The sequence below is a fragment of the Pseudocercospora fijiensis genome (genome assembly GCF_000340215.1).
Source record: "Pseudocercospora fijiensis CIRAD86 unplaced genomic scaffold MYCFIscaffold_12, whole genome shotgun sequence".
Classification (NCBI taxonomy): Eukaryota; Fungi; Ascomycota; class Dothideomycetes; order Mycosphaerellales; family Mycosphaerellaceae; genus Pseudocercospora; species Pseudocercospora fijiensis.
The window spans coordinates 565,897-580,823 of NW_006921543.1; the positions used below are offsets into that span (position 1 = coordinate 565,897).

Sequence of the window (14,927 nt, forward strand, 5' to 3'; positions counted from 1 at the left end):
ATCAGCTGCTCATTGCATTCGAGCGAAACCTAGTGCAAGAGGTGCCCCAGGTAGCCAGTACACCAGATGAGAGAGTACCCGAAAGACTTGCACATTGCCGGCAAATACTTCATCCAGAAAACGCGCTACAGCATTTGCTGAGGGATAAGACTCTTGCCCTTCTGACTGACCTTCGCACGGCTTTTACCATATAGTTGGCCTTCTGACAATAGTGATCTAGTATCCTGATACACTCTTGCACCTCCAACAGCAAGAATGGGCAAAGCCATACTGCTTATCAACGGACCAAACCTGAATCTTTTGGGCACGCGAGAGCCACACATTTACGGCAGTACCACATTGGCAGATGTACAGTCAGCAGCAGTCAAGCAGGCAGAAGATCTCGGTATCACACTTCACGACTTCCAGTCAAATCACGAGGGAGCCATCATCGACCGCATACACGAGGCACGAGGCAATGTCGATTTCGTAGTCATCAATCCTGGAGCTTTGACGCACACCTCAGTCGCCCTGAGAGATGCGCTGCTCGGCTGCGATTTGCCATTCGTGGAGATTCACGTCACAAACGTCCATGCTCGTGAGCCTTTTCGACATCACAGCTACTTGAGCGACAAGGCTGTGGCGGTCATCTGCGGATTGGGTGTGTACGGCTATCGAGCAGCAATTGAATTTGCTTCTCAGCAGATCGAAAAGAAAGCTGCTTTGAAGCCCTGATCGTCATTACGGAAATCGGCTTCTTCAATTATGAGCAACGGGATTCACTGAGATCATTAGCTTCGTAATGACGTCTGTCTTGGATTCTCTGCTGATGTCGGACCGGTTTCAGTTATTGTATGCAGGCCAGGCTGGTGAAAACAACAGCAACAACACGATCAGCCGAGAGAAGCTCCCGCGCGGCAGTTGCGGGAACCCAATTTCGAGTTTCAAAGCATGGCGGGGTCCATTCCGTGACCAACGACGTCCAATGTTTTAACAAAAGACAGCTCGTGAGACGGCAAGCCTGCGCTGCTATCCAGTTGTTCAGGTCCATACACAAAATAACTTGTTTTGGACTTCTTCATCTTCCAATCCCTCTTTCAACATTCCGCCATGGATGCTTCACAAGTGGACGTCCCTCCTCTCAAGGATCTCACCATTGACAACATCACAGACAATGTCAAGCTAATCAACTCGAGATGCCCAAATCCACGATTGAAATACATACTAGAACGAATAGTACAACACCTCCACGACTTCGCAAGAGAAACTCGTCTCAGTCATGAAGAATGGATGACAGGTCTACTCTTTCTCACATCAGTTGGCCAGATCTGCACCGATGTCAGACAGGTTCGTGAAGATAGAATTCAAATTACGTCAAACAGTTCATGCTAACCTGCACCAGGAGTTTATCCTCCTCTCCGACATCCTCGGCCTCTCCCTCCTCGTCGACTCAATCGATCACCCCAAACCCCCCTCCAGCACCGAAGGCACAGTCCTCGGTCCTTTCCACTCGCACGAAGCCGAGACGCAACCAAATGGCTCCATCATAGCCCATGACCCCGACGGCGAACCCTGTCTCGTCGTATGCACAATAAAAGACACCGCGGGCAAGCCGATCGAAGGCGTAAAGATCGATATTTGGGAAACAGACTCCAAAGGCTTCTACGATGTACAATACCCGGGTCGTGAAGGACCCGATCAAAGAGCAGTGATGCATTCTGACAAGGATGGGGTATTTTGGTTCAACGCCATCACGCCTGTGCCTTACCCGATTTCTCATGATGGACCTGTGGGGAAATTGTTGGTGCAGTTGAAGAGGCATTGTTACAGGCCTAGTCATATGCATTTCATGTTTGAGAAGGAGGGTTATGATCATTTGATAACGTGAGTTGTTGGGGATTTGGCAAAGTCGTGATGTTGTTGTATTCTCATGCTGATTATATTTCTGCAGAGCTCTTTACCTACGCGGCGACCCTTACGAGACGTCCGATGCGGTCTTTGGTGTGAAAGAGAGTTTGCTCATTGATTTGAAGACGGTCTCGGAAGAGCATGTGAAGGAATATGGTGTGAAGGCTGGGACGAGTTTGATCACGTACGATTTCGTGCTTGTGACGGATGAGGAGTCGAGAAAACTACGAGAAAAGAATGCGATGGATGCTATGAAGGAGCTTGGCATCAAGGCAAAGCTTTGGAATGGATTGCCTGTGCCGGACGTAGACTGAGTACGTACAGTACAGTAAGTGACTCCAGACTTCTCATGGAGCGAGATCAAAAAGCGTGTTGGTTCGTCTATCGGTGTTACTAGGTCCGAACAATGAATGTCACTTGAGATGCTATAGCCAAAAGATTGCGCTGCTATCTTACCAGGTGCGTCGCCGGATCCGGAAAGACAAAGCGCTCGACTGCAGCGCTCGCTCTGTTCGACAAAGAGTACACCCTTCGCATTTTTGCACTACAGCCAGGCTGTTCATTCTCTGTAATCTTCTTAATCACTATTCGAAACCATGGCAAAGTTATGCAAACACAAATGCAAGGACAAAAGGAACTGTAGCCACCCGGTCTGCTGTAAGCAACATCTGGGCTTGACGCCTGCGAGCACCGGTCCGGCTCCAGGTCCTACAAGCACTCCGGCAACGGCATCTCGACGGCGACGAAAAGCTCCGGCATCTGAAGCGTATGTAGGGCCGCTACGATTCCTTTACGAGTGGCCCGGCGCCGAGGAAGTAATCAACACCAATGAGCTGCTCGAGCTGGTAATTACATTCCTTGCGCCGCATGAAATCATTCGCTGTAGACAGGTCGATCGGCACTGGCAAGCCGTCATTGACAATGCCGAGTCCAAGGAGATGCGTACGGCGTTGTTCTTGGAAGCAGAACCATATAATGGCAAAACAGTCAGAGCAGACCCAGAAGATGCACGCGAGGGTAAACTGCTTTTGACCGACGTGTTTCCCAACACAGCTCTCTTCCAAGGCGTGTACAAGAACAAGGACAGCAAAAATTTAGAGAAGCTCAGATTCAAGTACAGTCCAGATACATTCTCAGAAGACGAACCAATGCTAGATATGTTCCTCACTCAGCCACCAGTCCGGACCATGCAAGGATCCTGGCAATTCTACAAATTCTCACATCCCAATGGTCCGCGTGAAGCTCGCTTGGACAAATACAGTAACAACACGAACCGGTGGTATCGGGAAGACGGACGATGGCCTTTCAGAAACGATCGTGGTCTGCGCTATCGAGATGTTGTAAATTATCTCAACGCATTCGCTACTAAGGGACTTGGTGAAGGGTATGGGACAGATCTCTGGAGAACTTTCCTCTTCAGTCGACCAGAGACGGGGATTGTGGTTCCGAGAGTGCCAGGCTGGATCAAGCGTCGAACCGAGACGTGGGAGGACGATGATGCGTGGAGGAAGTTTCAGAAGAGGCATAAACGGGACTGGACGGCGGCAGAGCGAGCGAGGCAAGGGCTGCCACCGCCGTCGCGCAAGAGGAAACGAAAGACAGAGGAAGAAGACGAGGTGGAGGAGGTGGAGGAGGAGCAGCAAGTGGTCGCTGAAGACGTTGAAGAGGACGACTTCAACGAGGGAGATTGAAGCGCCATGGTCTCCTCACATTAGCATGTGCTCCGGCCGTATCGAAATTGTAGAACTAACACATGCAACCAAGTGGTTTGCTTGTCCCATTTAATTGTCTAGGCGGGTAAGCATGGCTTGAAGGTTTGCTCATGAGCAGCAAACGAGTGAGGCGCCTTGTTATCACGCACATTTCCGTTGAATCGCGCTTTCCAGCTCGCTGTATTCCATTAGTCCCGGGATTGATCTCGTCCTACCTTCTCCGCCATCGACTTCGGGAATTCCGTCATACGTCCATAGGCTTCGAAACGAGAGATGAGTTCGGACTCCGGAGCTAACGACAAGGCTGCAATGATTATGCATGATGCTCGTATCATATGCGCTTGTGTCGGTCATTGATCAGAGTGCTTTCCCATACGGTATACCACGGAAAATCGCAGAAAATCGTGACCTTCATTCGTCGAGGACCTCCCGGCTACGACATTTTTCATCGAAGTACGATTGATTTGATGACAGCCCGAGCAAAATATAAACATGAAAGAACTAAGCTTCGGCGCTTGACATGGGTCGGCATGTTGGTATCTCGTTCATGCAAGTTGCAAGCACACGTGCGAATCGGCTCTGGTTCCGTACTGCCAGAACTGCAGCATCGCATTCGCACCGCTCTCCAAGGCTATTGGAAAGGAGGAAGACCATTCCATGTGTCTTGTCATAATGACCAGCCTGCTTTGGTATGCCCAGTCCTGCTTTGCGGGGTTTGGTGACCTGGGCGTGGTCGTCAGCAACCCTGTTTCGAAGGTGACATTGTGTGTACCTCACGGCTAAGCGCCGAGGGATCGTGAGGCGCTGAAGGAGCTGGCTATGAAGAACGAAGTCGTGGTAGTCGCGTGTGGTCGAGCCCCGCTTGCCGTTTGCAGGCCGCTTGTCACAGGACGCTCGCTATACGGAAGAGACATCCGTGCTCTTTGGATCACAAGCAAGTCTTCACGAGCTAAACGCATGAGTGAACACGCAAGCAAGCGGAATCGACCGCTTCACTCACGCGCAGGGGCTTATTCCATGAAAACTTACCAACTGCGCCATTCTTAAAAGAGCATTTTCAACCTTGCAGGTACTTGGACACAACCATCCGCACCTCCAGCTGCCACCAAACTTAACCACATTCGACCCTCGAAATCCCAATACTGTACACATCAAGATAGGCGTACCGCGACCATGAGTAGCGCTAGACTCTCGACCCTTGGCCTGCGGATTACGCTCCGGTCCAGTAAGACGGCTGGCACTGCACCATCGCGGCTCTTGAATCGTCGAGCACCGCAATGGCCAATCACTTCCGCATATCTTCTCTCAGCCACAGAGAAGTCTTACTCAACTAACCCTCGACCAATCAACGCGCCGTCGTCCTTTACCAACCAGCGCAAAGACTCGAAGATTGCCTTGTCTAAGGCACCAAATTCGCCTGCGCCACCTGGATTCGATGTCACAGGAAGAGTGTATGCTGTTACCGGCGGGGGTAGAGGCCTCGGACTGACTATCGCCTCTTACCTTGCGAAACTAGGCGCGCACGTATACTGTCTTGATGTACTCCACATCCCTGCGGCTGAGTTCTTCGAGACGAAGGAGCTGGTCGATAATTCTGCCGGCTGCGGTAGCCTGAATTACCATCATCTGGATGTCCGCGATGCTCAGGAGCAGGAAAAGGTCTTCGCCGAGATTGCGGACCAGCATCAACGCTTCGATGGTCTTGTAGCTGCAGCGGCAATCCAGCACATCTGTCGGGCTTTGGAGTATCCGCCGGAGAAGATCACTGAGGTAGGTATGTGAGAACATGTGCTGATCGCGACTAACGCGCTTCTCAGATGCTGGAAGTCAACGTCAAGGGAGTCCACCTTACCGCTACAGCTGCCGCCAAGCAGATGATTAAGTATGACTGCCCAGGCTCGATCGTACTCGTAGCATCCATGAGCGGCTTCATCTCGAACAAGGGCCTCTCGTGCAGCGTCTACAATGCATCCAAGGCCGCTGTCATCTCCCTCGGGCGCAGCTTTGCCGACCAGTGGTCTAAGGCTGTCGGTGGCAAGCCAATTCGGGTGAACAGCTTGTGTCCAGGGAATATCATGACTCCGGTATGGACCCTTGGATGGAAAGGTCGAACTATTGCTGACCCTGCGAATAGATGGTTCAAAAGAATATCGAGGATGAGCCGCATCTCAAGAAGCTCTGGGAGGAAAGCAATATGTTGGGCCGCATCTCCCAGCCAGAAGAGTTCACTGGTGCGGTTTTGTTCATGCTCTCTGATGCGTCCTCTTTCATGACCGGCGCCTCTCTCTTGGTCGATGGTAAGCCTTGCAGAAGCCCTTGCCGATTTCTCGCTGCTAACGCAATCGTGCAGCCGGCTACACCGCGTGGTAAACAGACTCCTCCACGATCTGCAAATCTTTCATTTTGTGAGAGCGCGGTATGTGTATGGCCCTGTGTCTTCTTCGACTTCTTTCTACGCATTTTCAGGCGCAATCCCGACACGGCTGGGTATATGAGGATTGGATTCGAGCATCACGGCGCTGACAGGAAGATGGAGCAGTGAGGTCTCCTGTCGAAAGGACTGAGAGTCATGATTCGTTGAAACATTTATAGTTTGGCGCTTTCTACTTTGGAAGCTAGCGCCAAGATGATTGTCTTGGTCCGAGGTCTTCATTCCCATCACACTTTTCGCTTTTCATCCTTCTCCACCGACGTCAACGATCACGCAGCGTGCGGTAGAGGACAGAATCAACCAAGAGATCCGGAACAGGCAAATTTAGCAGGTCCACCGCCGAGAATGTGTAGTTCGAGCATGCGTATCCTGCATCTCGGGCCGGATCGCCTTGGTGGAAGCTCATGCTATTGTTCATGTTCGGGATATAGGTGACATCGTAGTCGAACTCCTGAGTCTGGCCATCAATAAGATCTCCGGTTGGCTTACACTGTGCCTTCACGGTGATCTTGCAGTCTCCAGGGACGGCCTGGGGTGCGAGCGCTGAGGAATTGCGCACCGTGCAACCATAGTGGAAGGAGTACAGATTGCCGAATGGGTACTGTGCTGGTGGACCGGGGGCAACACCGTCCGAGTATCCAAAGGTAACGATTCCTGATTTCCCAGCGCCGACACTGGCGTCGTTCGGCTTGGAGAATGGCTCGACGTGTGGCAGCGGTGATGGCCCGCCTGCAACAACAGTGAAGCCTTGCCATTTGGCAGACTTGTAGATCCCTACAGGCTGGCCAGCCTGGATTTCATCGAACTGGGAAATGTCAGTGGGTTGTAGCGAAGACATCTGGGGATGCGGTCTTACTGTGGCATTGAGCGGCGAGCATTGGACTGGACCGGTGCTGGAGATCTCGCCTCCGCAGACATCGCATTGCCACTGAGGGATGTTGAATTCCTGGCAGTAACTCTGAGCTTCTGCAGTCGACAGTACGCCGATGCTCAGCAGAGCGAGAAGGTTCTTGAGGTCTTTCATGATGAGTGCGTTCTGTGCTCCGTTGACCCTCTAAGCAGCTGCGAACGAAAGACATATTATAGAGGCATTGATGCCTCGGAGCGCTCGGTATTCTATCACTTACTGATTTTGCTTTGCTAGTTACAACTATAGCAGTGTGCCTGCATCCAAAACTACCAGAAGAGGCATATAGTTTCTTCTAGCTGGAGATCGACACTTTTGGTTGTACCCGCCAGCAAAGCCTTAAATTCGAACCCGAGAGACATGCCGAGGCTGCTCAGATTTACACAGATGCCTTCTCAGCGATCACCTGCCGGAAAATGATTCTGTGTTCACTGCCATGGCCTAGGTTTGGCGATGCAAAGCTGTGCATGCACCTTCTGCAGGACTCTTCCAGGTTGAGGTCGGGAAGCCAAAGACCTATTCTCGACGTGACTCTGGAGCACGACAGGTCATTTGCTGGACAGTATTAGTCTCACATTGATATTGCAAAACATGTGCTTTGTCCTGCTTCCGTGGGCAACGATATCGAAGCTGCGTAATGAAGGCAAGTTACATGTAAGCTTCTCATATTCGATGGTTCACACGACTCCCACGTGGACAGTCGCAAGTTGCAAACGAGCCATGTGCGGATGCGGGTCGCCGAGTATCACGAACGGAGGCCTGCATTCGGCGCAAACGAGACCCCAAGCACAACGAGATGTGTTGAAAATGACAAGTCAAAGAGGCCCGTCAACTTGTATACATCTTTCTCAGCATATCGCCTGCCTTGCTTCCTTCCTTTGCGATCTCCGAAAGCAAATTCCCACCGCGGTTCCTCTGACTTTGTCATTTAACTTCCTCTGGTGAACAAGATGGCATTCAGAGTCTCCTCCAAGAAGCCAGCCATGCGATTCCAAAACGCTGCCCGACAACAGCGGAGTCTGCCCAGCGTACATCACCACAAGACTAGTGGTAAAGTCAAGAACCACAAGCCAAAGGCGGACAAAGGAGTTCTGTATCTCCGGCAAGGAGAGGGCGGTATCTTTACTCTTCCAGTAAAATGCGAGTCGGAGGAAGGTCAGATTTTCAACACGACCAAGATTGGCACGACTGGCTGCATCACATGCGTAGGCGTCTACATACCGATCGACGAAAATCGCTGCTTCGCCGCTCACCTTGATGGCCGCCTCGAGTTACCCGACAGGATGACGGAAATGAAGATGTTCCAGGTGCCAAACAATTTTGAAGTCTCATGCAGGAACGCGGTTCGATGGTGCCTGGACCGAACATTTGAAGGCATGCAAGGAGATGTTGAGACAATCCGTACAAGGCAAGATCTGAAAGACAGAGCAATCGTGATCTGTCCATGGCAAACAGTCGGAGGTCAGAAAGCAACGGGTCACCATTTCATCAAAGCGCTCTGCGAGTATTTCCTTCTGGACGAGACCAAGGTCGTGAATAAGCAACTATGTCATGGCTTCGTCGTCGACCACACGGATCACTCGACGCAAAGCGTACAGTTTCTGGGATGGAATCGTCCCGGTCCAAGCGAGAGCGATTTCGACAACATGGTCGAGATCGCGAGCAAAATTACCAAGTCCACATTCCATGAGAACTGGCGCAAAGTCTTCCGTGTGACGTGGGAGTACGTTATGCCAGATACTCTGGGATGGATGCTGGGTATACAGCAAGACGGATCGGACGGAGTGCCTTGGCAAATCACTGGATACGAAGGCGGAAAGTGGACGAGAGGCGTACCATAACCACGGCAATACGCGGCTCGACAGACATGGCCGTCATGGCGTCAGGTCAGTACGGACTGTGACTCCTCATTACCATCGCTCTGCTTATTCGAATAAGAACAGCATGGCAATCTAAGACCAGGTCTTTACAGTTGGAGTGTATCGACTACTCGCCTGTACGCCAGCTCCCTAAACTTTCCGTCATACTGCAACACTTGCAGACCGACCTGCACGGCATTGAAGCGAAAATTCCGTCGAAGTGGCTGTAGCTGGCCACTTCGAGTAGCTTAGCCTCATTTTAGGCTTGGCGTCACCATGATTGGACAGCTTGACACGACACGAGACCCTATCGCAGCCGGCCGACATCGCCTTCAAAGGCCGAATCAAACTACTGCTATCGACAAGCTTGATGTATTGTAGTACATCCACCACAGCAGGAATATTCCTCCATCTGCTTTGTCCGCGTTGCTCACTTCCAGAACTGCAGAGTCTGTCAAGATGGAAGCTCAAGTCTGCACCCCAGATGCCGCTTAAGATGCACTTAATGCTGCAATTAAGGCTATTCTAGCCGAAGAAATCGATGCAACGTTCAAATCCAGCAGCATTGGTACTTTAGAGTCGTATTTCAAGCCCCTAGATCCCCTAGTGCTAACTCTACAGACCTTATAAACCTCTAGTAGTTCGGTTTAGAACTAGAAAAGTAGATATAGTTTAGTTCTAAAGTAGGGAAACTAGTTCCTAGTTCCGGTTCGGTTTCTCGGAACTATATAGAAAACTAGTTCGAACTAGGAAATTTGCCGGTTCCTCTATATATACTACTCTTAATAACTACTAGCTATACCTACTAGCTATATAGACTAGTCTACTATCTACTACTATATCGCAGTTACTCTAGTAATAGCCTATAGCTATTACCTAGCTATAGTTACTATACTAAATAATAAAAGCTTACCTACGTAACGTTATCTATCTAGCAACTTACAAATCTTATCTAAGACGTCGTACTCTTCTAACGTCCTATTCTTCGTAATATACTTCCCTACTAAGCCCTTCTATATTAAGAATTACTATCTAAGACTACGACTATAGCTCCTATAAAGCGTAAGAGACTTAATAATAGTAGTAAAGAAAGCGACTTACTAGTACTTACTAGCTCTAGTAAGAAGTAGAAAGCGTAGACCTCCTAGTAGTTCGGTTCGGTTTAGTTTAGTTCTAAAAGCCGGAACCGGAACTAGCCGTACGGTTCTAATACTAAGGAACTAGTTTTAGTTATAGTTCGAACTATAAAATCTACTAGTTTAGGAGATATAGAGAATAGTAGGAATTACGATAGAGAACACTACTTCTATACGTTTATATAGACTCGTAGAGTCTTCTTTACTTAAGATCTTAAATACTAACTATATAGGGCTACTATTGTTTCTTTCTATTAAGACCTAGCCTTTCGAAACCCCTTCTCTTATACCTAAACAAAGATACTAAAGTACGATAGAACCTGTCTTAAGACTTTAATATCCTTGTCCTCTAGAGTAATACGCTTTACGTAGATAGCGTAGAGGTTTATAGCTATAAAAAAGTTAGTAGATGTATATAGTATAGGGATGTAGGAAAGTACCTAAAAGGACTATAACTAGGAAGGCCTTAGTAGCCTCTTAAAGTGCCTTAGGTATGCCCTTCTATAGGCGAAGGTCTACTACTATATCCTAAGTAAGCTCGCGAACGAGACGAGAAAAAGGAGCTTTTAGAATAGGAAGGTCTACTGTATATTAGTACCTTCGGATCTAACGTAGAGCGGTAGCTAGGAAACTATTAGTAGATAGTATTAGGTCTATCGGCTACGTATACCGGCTATAGGGTTCCCTAAAGGATAGAATAAAGCGGTCCCCGAGATCTATACTTTCGAGGCGTTAAGCTTCGTTAGCAAGATTAGAGATAGGGTATATATATAAAGAGATAGGCGATAGAGGGAAAGAGAAGTTAAAGGCTTTATCTTCGTCCTCCTTGTTATCGTTAAAGGTTTTAGCTTAAGCGAGTTGTCCGATATACTAGTAGGCGAAGGAGTCTCGAGTACTAGATTAGTCGACTAGGTTAATAGAATCGAATGCTTATAAGTTAATTATAGTTACTTGTCGTCGACTAGCTCTTTCGGATAATTCTACTACTATAGCTACCGCTAGGGTCTTTTCGCTACTATTCGAGGGAGACTTATTAGTAGTATTAATAAGTTTACCTTAAGTCGAATTAATCTTACGTCGAGGCACTTTAGCCTATAGTATAGCTTTCTTAGTATCGACCGCGGAGTAATTAATAGGGACCGTAGGAAGAGTTTGTAAAGCTTAAGCGGACGACGAGGCTTATATAAATATAAGTACTAATACTTTGCTTAGACCTACTTTAGGCTATTACGGTCTCGAAGGTCTACTGCCTAATAAAGGTTATAGATTTCCTTAGAAGAAAGCAGATTCTCTGTTCCTATTAGTAAAGTGCTTATACGAGATTGTACTAGCGCTATCTATAAATCTAGATAGAGAGGAAGCTAAGTATAAAGGATAAAAATAGTATGTTTTTTCTTTCTTTCCGGCTATTAAGAACCGATATTCTAGATCCTGCTTTATCTAACCTTACTAGCAGAGATTACCGTATTATAGTATACCTACAAAACCCGAGTCTCTACAAAGTCGCTAAAAGGGATCGACTTTATAAGAATAAGCACGAGTTATATAAAGAAAGAAAGAAAGTAGTAAAGGGTAAAAAATTTGCGTTTTATCGAGATAGAAGGTACGAACCGCTCCGCTAACGGATCTGCGATTTTCCGGATAAGGATATAAATATATACGTCCCGATCTCTAATACTTAAGGAAGTAAAAAGCTATCGTAGCCTTCTTAACAATTCTACTAAAATAATAACGAAAAGATCTATTATTACGCTTTACCCTTTAGGTATAAGTATATTAACTGAGACAAGGGTACAGATCGCGCCGCTATAGCGGCTAGGTTTGTAAGGCCGCTTAACTACTTCTATAGTTATTAATAGGCTATATATAGACCGCTAAGAGGTCTAATTTAGAGCTAATTTAAAGCCTTATAATTGTATAGTATAGGCCTATAAATAAGGAAGCTAAACTAGACCTTATATAGCGGCTATTTCTACTTCTTATTTATCGACCTATTCTACCTCTTGCTTGCGTTACGTATCGCGCTTGTTTTAACCTTACTATCGCTAATTCTACGCTCTTTATAATAGCCAAGCTATCGTACGCTAAATACCTATCTCCTAAGGATATTAAGTTATTACTTAGTAAGCTAGAAGTAGAGCGGCCGGTACGTACTATAGACCGTATTATAACTAAGTAGATTATAACCGAGTAGATTATAACTAAGTAGATTGTTACTATAGTTTAAGAGCCTGTTTCTACTAAATCTATATAATCGAAGGCGCCTATTCTTCTACCCTATAGGTAGTAAGAACGGTATTTATCGAGTAGAAGGCTTCGAATACGACGAATACCGCTATTTCGTATCGAATATATAGTATTATAAAGATCGACCTAGGAAGTTATTAGTAGACTACGATAATAACCGCCTATATCGACGATTAAGCCTTAAATATCGTATTTATAAGCGCTATATAGACTATAACCGCGTAGACCGTAAACAGCGCGCTTCTAAGGCTTCTAAGGCTTCTAAGGGTATAGTCGTTACTAAGCCTAGTAGAAAACGTATCGCGCGAACGAAGCCCTTAGACGACTACCGTACGAAGTTATCTATTATTAAGGTCTACGAGAAGCGGCCTAAGGCCTATTTAGGCGAGTTTCTCGATAACTACGTACCGAAGGCTCTACCTACTAATTTAACGGTTATTAGGCCGCTCTACGTCGAGCTAGAATCGCTAAAGGAAGGTTATTCGTATAGTCTCGAGTTTGTAGATAGATTAGCGACTAACGACGGTATAAAGGCCGTTTAGAAGGACCTACTAGATTCTCGAGGTAGTTAGTATTATAGAGTAAGCTCTTAGCACTAAATACTAACTATTCTAGTAGGCCTATAAACTATCGCTTAGCTAGTTAGCGATATAAGACGACCTAAATAGTAGCAAGTATAGCACGACGCTAGAGCCGTTATTATTACTTAAGACCGTATTAGTAGCGTTAACCGCGAAGCCCTAGAAGTCTTCTCTACCTGCCGTATAGCCCCGCCTATCGCATGCCTCGATTTAACTTTCTCGAAAGTCGGCCTTCTATTTTCTAACAACTATAACTATAGATATAGACTAGCAATATTAGCGTATAATAGCTAATTTAAAAGAGCAGAAGAAGCCGAATATTTCTACTACTATAAGGAAGCATGCTATATTCTGTTAAGCGTATAAAGTTAAGCAAGCTATAGAATAGCAAAGCTAGAACTAAGTAGTAGCAGTATAAAGAACAGCAATTACTAATACTATAATAAGAACAAACCCTCTGCGATTATATTAATATTCTTACTAAGTTAGCCCTCCCTCCGACCGCCGTAATAATACGCAATTTCGCCTACGAAATCTGTAGTAATATACCTAGAAAGAACTAGCCTACTCGCTTTAAATACCGGTAGAGGGAATACCTAGATTTAGCATAAATTAGCAACTTAGATAAGGCTCGTAAGAAGGCGGATAGCTATCTCTCCTATACTTAGTACTTCGAGAAGTTATAAGCGGCTATTAATAAGTACGATATTAAGCTAAAGAATATTATAAATATAGACGAGAAGGGCTTTATAATTAGGGTCTTAAGCAAGGCAATAAGATACTTCTTAAAGAACGTAGTTAAGAGTAGATAGCTTATAGGACACCTATAGGATAGTAATAGAGAGTAGATAACCTATATTGTAGCTATTTCCGCTAACCTTATAAGCCTTCCGCCTATACTAATCTATAAGGCTTAACCTAGCAATCTTTAGGATACCTAGGTAGAAGATATAGACCTAGACAAGTATATAGCCTTCTTTATAACCTCTCTAATAGGCTAGACTTTAGATAAACTCGGCTTCAAATAGTTAACTAAAGTATACGACCGTTTTAAAAAGAAGAAGGCTTGTAATAGTCGCGATTAGAGGCTACTTATAGTTAATAGACACGGCTCTTATTTAACTATAAAGTTTATTAACTAGGCTCTTAAAAGGAAGATATTAGTAGGCGTATATCCGCCTTATTTAATATACCGGCTATAACTACTAGATATAGCTATATTCGTACCCCTTGCCTCGCAGTATTTAACCGCTTTAAACGCCTATCTATATAGGTTATAAGCAATATAAGGTATTATAAAGAGGGCCTTCTTTATACTCTTCTAGCAAGCCTAGATACTAGCACTAACACCTTATAATATTAAGTCTGCTTTTAAGAAGACTAGTATTTATCTATTTAATCCGGAAGTAGTCCTATCTAAGCTACTATTGCCGAAGCTATAAAGCGATTCAAACCTACTATTAAGGCCTTCTATAGGTTCTAGGCCTTCTACGAGTAGCTTACTTACTATATAAGACTATCGGAAGATAAGTGCGTTAATCTATAAGGAGGTAAAGCATAAAGATACTAATAAGATCCTTAGCCTACTTAGCAAAGTTAGTACCTTAGCAGCTAAGAATTTATTGCTTCTTGCTTAAGTTAATAGTCTTAGATAGGCCCTATATGTTATGCATCTGTGTTATAAAGGTTAATAATTATTCTAAGTCTATCTACGCTTAGAGAAGTATATACTATAGGAGCTTGTAGTAGGAGCCTAGGGAACTATCTTACCTTCGTAATAGAATCCCCCCGTTACGAAATGTCCGCGACTACGCGGACGTAGACTTAGTATTATACATTATGCATTATAAAAGAAAACTCACACTTTTAATATCCTATTTCCTCGAGCTAGGTAGCTATAGCGCGAGAGTATAGGAAGCACTACTATTCGCTAATTATAGGGTCTCTAGGGTGCTTATTGTTAGGTTCCTACTTCTAAAGAGGGCGCAATTCTAGAAAGCGAATACCTTTCTTCTTATTAGTAGGATATAGACTATTAAAAGCTACTAAGATAAATTTTCCGAGCGCCTTATAAGGGGCCTTATCGCCGCTTGCCCGTACTAATCTATAGAGCGTAGCTAGCAGTTTAAAGAGATCGCCTTTATCTTGCTTTAAGAACTATAGTAGC

General features: G+C 45.9%; 7 protein-coding genes across 7 annotated transcripts; 5 read left to right on the plus strand and 2 right to left on the minus strand.

Annotated features, from left to right (window-relative positions):
• Positions 1–255: 255 nt before the first annotated feature.
• Positions 256–714, plus strand: MYCFIDRAFT_83263 (uncharacterized protein; the record flags this gene model as incomplete). The annotated part of the gene is made up of 1 exon (XM_007933894.1): positions 256–714. One exon carries the CDS (start codon positions 256–258, stop codon positions 712–714), a length of 459 nt encoding a protein of 152 aa, XP_007932085.1.
• Positions 715–1,031: 317 nt separating this feature from the next.
• On the plus strand, positions 1,032–2,320 carry MYCFIDRAFT_53286 (uncharacterized protein). Its single transcript, XM_007933807.1, has 3 exons — positions 1,032–1,326; positions 1,382–1,863; positions 1,931–2,320. The coding sequence occupies exons 1-3, from the start codon at positions 1,090–1,092 to the stop codon at positions 2,199–2,201; spliced, it is 990 nt and encodes a 329-aa protein (XP_007931998.1). The 5' UTR covers positions 1,032–1,089; the 3' UTR covers positions 2,202–2,320.
• Positions 2,321–2,483: 163 nt separating this feature from the next.
• MYCFIDRAFT_83266 (uncharacterized protein) lies at positions 2,484–3,578 on the plus strand (the record flags this gene model as incomplete). The annotated part of the gene is made up of 1 exon (XM_007933895.1): positions 2,484–3,578. The coding sequence occupies one exon, from the start codon at positions 2,484–2,486 to the stop codon at positions 3,576–3,578; it is 1,095 nt and encodes a 364-aa protein (XP_007932086.1).
• Positions 3,579–5,030: 1,452 nt separating this feature from the next.
• On the plus strand, positions 5,031–5,900 carry MYCFIDRAFT_5699 (uncharacterized protein; the record flags this gene model as incomplete). The annotated part of the gene is made up of 3 exons (XM_007933769.1): positions 5,031–5,369; positions 5,417–5,683; positions 5,734–5,900. Coding segments are annotated over 3 exons (773 nt in total), but the record flags the coding sequence as incomplete, so codon positions are not given.
• Positions 5,901–6,292: 392 nt separating this feature from the next.
• MYCFIDRAFT_200624 (uncharacterized protein) lies at positions 6,293–7,054 on the minus strand (the record flags this gene model as incomplete). The annotated part of the gene is made up of 2 exons (XM_007933896.1): positions 6,293–6,835; positions 6,887–7,054. The coding sequence occupies 2 exons, from the start codon at positions 7,052–7,054 to the stop codon at positions 6,293–6,295; spliced, it is 711 nt and encodes a 236-aa protein (XP_007932087.1).
• Positions 7,055–7,528: 474 nt separating this feature from the next.
• On the plus strand, positions 7,529–8,778 carry MYCFIDRAFT_179898 (uncharacterized protein; the record flags this gene model as incomplete). The annotated part of the gene is made up of 3 exons (XM_007933897.1): positions 7,529–7,629; positions 7,656–7,860; positions 7,888–8,778. The coding sequence occupies 3 exons, from the start codon at positions 7,529–7,531 to the stop codon at positions 8,776–8,778; spliced, it is 1,197 nt and encodes a 398-aa protein (XP_007932088.1).
• A 41-nt stretch (positions 8,779–8,819) lies between these two features.
• On the minus strand, positions 8,820–9,362 carry MYCFIDRAFT_179899 (uncharacterized protein; the record flags this gene model as incomplete). Its single annotated transcript, XM_007933898.1, has 5 exons — positions 8,820–8,901; positions 8,938–8,963; positions 8,991–9,043; positions 9,072–9,297; positions 9,345–9,362. The coding sequence occupies 5 exons, from the start codon at positions 9,360–9,362 to the stop codon at positions 8,820–8,822; spliced, it is 405 nt and encodes a 134-aa protein (XP_007932089.1).
• Positions 9,363–14,927: the final 5,565 nt, after the last annotated feature.